The sequence below is a fragment of the Rhinatrema bivittatum genome, chromosome 19 (assembly GCF_901001135.1).
Source record: "Rhinatrema bivittatum chromosome 19, aRhiBiv1.1, whole genome shotgun sequence".
Classification (NCBI taxonomy): Eukaryota; Metazoa; Chordata; class Amphibia; order Gymnophiona; family Rhinatrematidae; genus Rhinatrema; species Rhinatrema bivittatum.
In genome coordinates, this window is record NC_042633.1 from 29,796,667 (window position 1) to 29,803,941 (window position 7,275).

At 46.3% G+C, this 7,275-nt stretch overlaps 1 protein-coding gene across 1 annotated transcript; it reads left to right on the forward strand.

Moving 5' to 3' along the window:
• Positions 1-8: 8 nt before the first annotated feature.
• On the forward strand, positions 9-6,073 carry RETN (resistin). Its single transcript, XM_029584827.1, has 4 exons — positions 9-68; positions 3,314-3,451; positions 4,135-4,218; positions 5,816-6,073. The coding sequence occupies exons 2-4, from the start codon at positions 3,334-3,336 to the stop codon at positions 5,965-5,967; spliced, it is 354 nt and encodes a 117-aa protein (XP_029440687.1). The 5' UTR covers positions 9-68; positions 3,314-3,333; the 3' UTR covers positions 5,968-6,073.
• The last annotated feature ends 1,202 nt before the right edge of the window (positions 6,074-7,275 follow it).

Genomic DNA, 7,275 nt, shown 5'->3' on the forward strand with positions numbered 1-7,275 from the left:
TAACTCTTCTGCTATATAAGGGCTTAGGAAGCACCAGACTGCACCTTCCTGTCCTGAGCAGTGGTACGGTAAGCAGACATCTCTTTCTTGTGATTTATGATTTGCGGTACATCTCCTTCTTATGCGTGTGTCACCGCTCTGTGATTCTTCATACATTTATATAAAAGACATTTTTTACATTTCCTTTTTCTACTAGGATGTGATCATCTAAAGAAATATTTGGAGAATGACAGCATTATTTCTCTCTCTATATATATATATATATATAGGTATAGATATAATCTAAGGGTATATAGATGTAGTAAAGGGTAATAAGTTACCCCTGAGATAAAAAAAAAAAAAAAAAAAAAAATAAAAAAAAACAACAAGGGTAAAAAAATATGATGACACATTGACTTCGTTATATCAGGGTCAAATTCAGAAACACCAAGATTAAAAAAATGTAAAGAAAAAATGAAGAATCTGTAACTATGCACCGAAAAGTATCTGCATCAATACACACACATACACAAAGAAACATAAATGTATGCATCTACAGGCATACAGTCATAAATACATAGCATACATATAAAATCCCACTCTGAAATAATATAAAATGACAAACATCATGTGCAATTTAAAGAAATGAAATAACATCAAACATGAAAAAGTAACCACCTTCCCCTAGAAGATGACAGAGAAAGAGACTATCTACAAGGCGCTTCTAGTAGGTAGCTATTTATATCTCTATAGGAGGCCCACCTAGTTTAGGTAGTGGTGTAGGAGTTAGGGGCCACTTTTACATGCAGAGTGAGACGTAGGAACAGAACAGTACACTCTTGTGAAGTTTTGATGTCCTTCGGAGTGAGGATGACACACAAAGATGAGATTTGGACAATGTTCTCTCACCCTGGGTAGATGGAGTCGACCTGGGTAACATCAGGCTAGGTTGAGAGGACAGGATGCTGGGCTTGATAGACCCTTGGTCTGACCCAGTATGGCAATTCTGATGTTCTTAAAGAAGATCTAGAAAGGCAGGTCCAGACTCGGTAGGGGGCTGAAATAAAGACCAGCACATCGTCAGCATATAAGGATAATTTGTGCTCCCACCCCTTCCTAGACAGAAACCCTTAATATCAGGGTATGTTCTAATAGCCACTGCCAGAGACTCAAGAGCAAGGTCAAACAGTATCGGAGACAATGGGCATTCCTGCCTGGTATGCTGGGGCGGCGATGGATACAAAGGACGAAAGGCAAACTAGAAAATGAGACAGACCAATTGCCTTAGATGAAAATTATTTATTCACACATATATCTTGATAAAAGAGCCCAACTGTGGCCAAGTTTCGCACTAGGCTGCTTCAGGGGCTAAAAATAACCAAACACAAAATAAATAAAAACATAAATAATGATATTACATGGAATAGTCAATTCAAAATGAATATACCGGTATATAGTATGAATATATAATTATAAATTGTCACATATAGAAAACACACACATAAAAACCACAGGACTATTACTTAAAAACAGGTAGATCAAATCATAACCTTAAATACATAAATATATTTAAATTATATTTAAAACAAGAGAGACATACCACGTGGAAATCTTATAAACACATAAATAAGCATACAGAATTGTAAATCAAATGCACACATGAAAATAAAAACACAAAACGATGAGGAAAACTAAAATTATTATTATAAGAGGCATTGCATTGGAGAGGAGAGAAAACGGTGTACCGCTAAGACCTGCTCTCGCCACCAAGGCCTAGGTCTGGGCCCAGCACTGAAGCTTAGGCTCCTTTTGGGCCTGGAGCTAATGCCTGGTTGCGGCTCCCAGTCCTAGACCTAGGGTGGGTCTCAGCAGAGAGGGTCCAGCCCTGGGCTAGGCCGGCTTTGACACAGAGCTGTGCTGCAAGCAGAAGCTTTGTCATTCAGAACAGTGCTCGAGGCACCGGGAGCAGGTAAGAGGTTACCCTCACTCCTGGCCAGGCAGGATGGGGAAAGAGTGAGGAGGGAGGGCAGCAGGGTGGCATTACAGAGTCTAAACTTCACAAGGAAGCAGGGGGTTAGGGCGATCAGCGAGCCCCCCCTCCCCCAATACATTTTACTCTTTGGGGAGGGCAGCGGGAGAGTTGGCACTGCTCGGCTCTTTGGGGTCAATCTGAACATACTGGGGAGAGGGATGGGCATCGGGCTACTGGCCTGCAAATGACTTTTTTTAAGATTTTGATAGGTGCTACTGAATTGGATACCTTTGAAGATATTTGGTTAAGTAGAGCGTTATCCGGCCACACAAGGCTGGAGAACATTAGACCTGCTCTGTAGCACCTCTCGTTATCCAGCTAACAGCCTGGTATAGTTCCAAATCAGCTAAGTTAACTGGATAACTAAACACTTCCCAGAAAAGCCCCCAGAATGCCTCTCTTTTTATCTGGCTAAATTATAGCCAGATGAGTTATCCGGCTACCTGAGTCCAAATGTTCAGTCTCTTGTACCCAGCCAGTGTCCTGGGCCCTTGGGTGTGGAGATCTGATTGGGGTCTCCAGAACATGCTCCTTCTTCCCAAACTCCTGATTGGTACTAGTGACTTCTCTGAAGGAAAAGTCTGCTGCCCACAGGAAATCAGCTATACCAGCCCAGTTTCCCTGTGAGGAGGGGTGGTAAAAAAAAACCCAAACAAACAACTCCTCACAACTCAAAAGGAAAATCCTCTTCTTCTAAGCCAAAAACTCGCACTCTGGAGTGATGCCGTCACTGGTCTTGCTCCTTCTCTGAAGGCTCACAGATCTTCAGCCCTTGTCCTCTGGCTCTGGGAGGGTAACCATCACCAAAAGGGGTCAAGGTTTCACACCAGTCAATCCTCAAGAACTAGCCAAAAATCTCAACACAGTCTCTATCAAAAGGAAGCAGATCCTCACTGACAGGGAGTGCACGTGAAGGTATCCCTTCTTTAAGAGAAACACCAAGTTAGGATGGTAGGCCCTAACTCAGTCGAGTACTCAAAAATAGCTCCTACTCTCCAAAGGCTAACTCCAGCTGATCACACTACACTTAGCTCCAAAGCAGACTGAAGACTACCAATCACAGCCAGCCTCAGGGAGAGGTGCTGCAGAAGAATGGGCCGCAATCTCGGACCATCTAATGGCCAACTAGGGGGATGCCACATGGTGATACATGCACAAAGCCCTGAAAACTATTTCCCCCCCTGGATCTCCTCCTCAATAGCACCTATCAGGAGTCTCCTCTACTTTGTAGAAGGTTAGAGATTTGCAGATGCCAAGTCATTGGAGTTCATTTTAATGGGGTTTTTTTTTCCCCCTTTGCAGTGGAGGATTTCTGTACAATCATGAAGGCCATCAGGATTCTGCTCTGTGTCTTCCTAGGATCTGGCTTTGTAGCTGCTAATCCAGAGCAGTGCACCCTCTCTGACCTGCAGTCCCTGGACAGCATCTGCAAGTCCAGGGGTAAATATTGCCGATGTTATCCAGTGACAGCGGCGTACGCACAAAAGATTTATCCAGATATGCAGGTGGTGTTCTGGAGCCCTGTCCTGGGGCAAAGCAGGCAGCATCCAAAGTCGTGATGAGGTGCATTGGGGAAAGGATTTCCCTAGATGACCAGCCCCTGCAGGTAGTAGAGAACCTGGGATTTAAGCACCTGCTGCACGTCTTAGCCCCCAATTACAAAGTGCCCACCAGGACTATCCCCACTCTGTACAAATCAATCAGTTGGCCAAGGCAGAAGGCAGTAGCGTACGTTTCACCAGCAGCTGGACCAGTACAACTGCTATGCATGCCTACCTCTCCCTGATGGCAGGAGTCTTCGTGCAGATGTTTTGTGATAGATAGTGGGACAAATATGATCAGGTCAGTGGAAGGTGGGGGGATCCATTGCTTTGTGCACTTGCTGCACGTAGCAGTGAGGGATGCCCTGGGGCTGGGATCCGAGGACTACGGGATTCCAGTTTTGAAGGACCTTCTAAGAGAGGTGCAGGAAAATAATGGGATATTTTCATCATGGCATGGGCAGCATCTGATTCAAGCTGACCCTTCCTTTTGGGAGGGAAGGGGGGAGGGCATAATCCAGCTGGCATCAGCGGAAAAACTGGGCACTAATGCTTCGCCTTGTGTTTCTTTCTGAATTTCAGCGTGTACTGCGGAGCAGACTTGCTCCTGTAAACTCACGTGTACGGACGTCGTTACTAAAGGGGCTCTGGCCGTTTGTCCTGAAGGTGAGATCTCTGTACGGGGTGCATTGTTCAAAAGGGCTCGATGTGTTATATCAGCCCGTGTGGGTGTAAGGAGCATGTGCACATACAGCTGCCTTCTTTGGAAACATCACGGCTACGGGTGAACTGGTGGTGCTGCGTGTAAAGGTTAAGGGTCGAGAAAAGGGCGTTTTTAAGCGGCATTCTGGGGCAGCAGAAGAAGGCGCTCAAGTTGCTATTCTGCAAGCAGTATTTGTGTATACATTACCAAACTTTTCTGTGCGATTTGGCCACCTGCCAGTTCAATCCTGGCAGGGAAATCGGACACGCCTTGTGTCTGCCGCTTTTGGGTGGGATCTCTGGAGGTGGGAGGGGGTCAGGGTGTTCACAGGACAGAGGCCTGTACGCAGGGACGCGGCCTTTTTAGAACATATGCGCGCCTCTGCGCACGTGCAATCAAATAGCCTGACCGCACGCCTATGCGGGCAAAAGCCACTTCCGCTGCATAAGTGGGAGGATTTGAATAGACACGCGCACTGACGCCAATACCAGTTTTCCCAGTTCGCCCAGATAAGGGTGAGCCTCCATTCTCCCGTTAGCCCTGACCCTTCAAACCCCGCCAATCTATCTTTATTTTATAACTTGCTCATCATCCATAGCAGAAGTAAAGTTACACGGCAGGGGACCGTGGTGCGTGCCTGTGTACGTAAGAATTTATACGTTAATTTCAAATTAAAATCCAGGAACGCCCACGCTACCCCAGACCACGCCCCGCCCCCTTTTTTTTTTTTTTTGAACTTTTCATCTGTGCGTGTAGCGACAACTATAAGCGTATCCAGGTGGCTTTTAAAAACCACTAGGTGCACACCGGCCTGACTTGTGCGCGCGTCTCCAAGTTTTGGTGCGCGCCGGGCTTTTAAAATTCACCTTAGGGAGGGTGACTTTTAAAACAGCGCCCGGGCGCACATGTGCACACATGCATCAGCCCGCGCCCAGGGATGAGGCCATTTTATAACCTAGGCCCGTATATGTGCGCACGGTATAAAATAGGCTGACCTCGCTCATGCAAGTTTAAGAAGACGCGCGCCTATGCATGCAAAGGCTGCGTCTACTACGTAAGTGGGGGCATTTTAAAAGACACACGTGCTGACCCCATTACCCATTTTCCCAGTTCGTTCCTAGTTCACCCAGGTAAGGAATAGGACTTCCAAACTCCCCTAGTTTAATAGTCTACCTTCTCCCCTGACCGGTAACCGATTTAAGACAATGTGGAGAAAGTATTTTCCCATGTGCTCCATGCACAATCAAGCTGTGGAATTTGATGCTGGAGGATGCTGGATTCAAAAGGCGTTTGGGCAAGTTTCTGAAAGAAAAGTCCATAAACAATTATTAGCCAGCTAGATGAGAAAATCACTGCTTAACCCTGGGAATGGTAAGAGAATCTACACTTTGGGATCTGCCAGGTACGGCCTAGAGATCCAGACAGGATGCTGGGCCTGATGAACCTTTAGTTTGAACTAGAATGGCACATCTCCTGTTCTTTGAGATTGGAACGTCTATAAACGCAACTCTGAGTCAGCTGGTGACATTTAGTGTATCTTATTTTCTGATTACTCCGCAGATCACACCCCAATCTCTTGCTCCTGTGGGATGGGCTGTGGCTCCTGGGATGTCCGGAACCAACAGCAGTGTCACTGTCAATGTTCCGGAATCGACTGGACATCTGCCCGTTGCTGCAAAATAATAGCCAGTTATGAGACTGTAGGGCGATGAGCATCCTATCCCCAGGATCTGATTGGCTGTCCACTCTGAGTGATCTGATTGCCTCTGACAATTTTTGAGCTGTTACAATCTGAAATATATAAAAAGTCAGTTCTGATGTTTGTGTGTTTGTCCCTTTCTTTATATATCTAATATGTGTCATCTGTGTGTTGGACACCAAGAGGTCTATATATTCAATTTGAGCAGGTTCAATAGGCTTGCGTCTGCATAAATCTGCCATTTAAAAGTATCTCCCCTTTGTCTGGGTACTTTCATGTCTCTAGGGTAATAATTTCCTCTTTTATAGTCACCTTAAGATATAGAGTCTGGCCATGGCAATGACCGCCCTCGTCCGGGAACCATGCACCAGGCTCCTTCTAGAACCCTGCAATTGTGGACTTCAAGTCCGGCTACGAGGCGTCAACCTTGAGCAGACACCAGGTTGATGCCTCATTGCTGGACCAGAGGCCCACAATTGCAGGGTTCCCTATAAACAAAGAAGGTTATAAAAAAATAAAGAAACACAAGTTTCTCCTCCCAGTCCACCTCTTTGCTGGCTCTACGCCTTCGTGTCTTAAGTCTGACACCGTTACTGCCCAGCGACTTGAACCTGACAGTGGGGGCCCATGCAATAAAGTCGCGGAGAAAGCGGGCGCCATGTAATATTTAAATTAGGGGGTCGCGTTAGCAAGGAGGCGCTAGGGTCGGTTTTCGTGACCGCCGTACGAGTTTTATCGGCGTCGGTTTTCCTTACCGGCGGACAGCCACGAAAACCGACGCCGCCAAACCCCGATTCCTGATAGCTCTTCTCTGCGGCCAAGCTGACCTCATGCCTCACATCCTTCCTGGCCTCTCCAACAATACGGGTATAGGGTTTGATCCCTTGGTATAAAGACTGAAAGACATTTTGGTCAGAAATGGCTTGAGTGGTGTTATGAAGCTTGAGAAGGATCAGAGGGTGGCTACAAGGCAGGTGGAGAAGCCAGGGAGGACACAGGTTAGGGAGGAGAATGGAGGTGATCTGGGTGGCAAAGGAAGGGCCAAATGCTAACGCTTCCAAAGATTTTATGCCAGTGAAGAAAACACTTACTGAAGCTCTCTCTCAAGGGCTGCATGGATTCTTCGTTTCTGGCTGAGTTTCAGTGCCAGTGCACGTGACAAGAAAAGGGAAGAGAATTTCACAAAAAAAAAAAAAAAGACTGTAGTTTCTAGTAAGACTCAAGTCTGTACTCACACCCTCGTTACTAGAACTCCACATGGTGGGAGCAATGGATGGCCCACGCCATTTTTTAAGATGGCGCCGGCCGTCCAGTGCTCCTA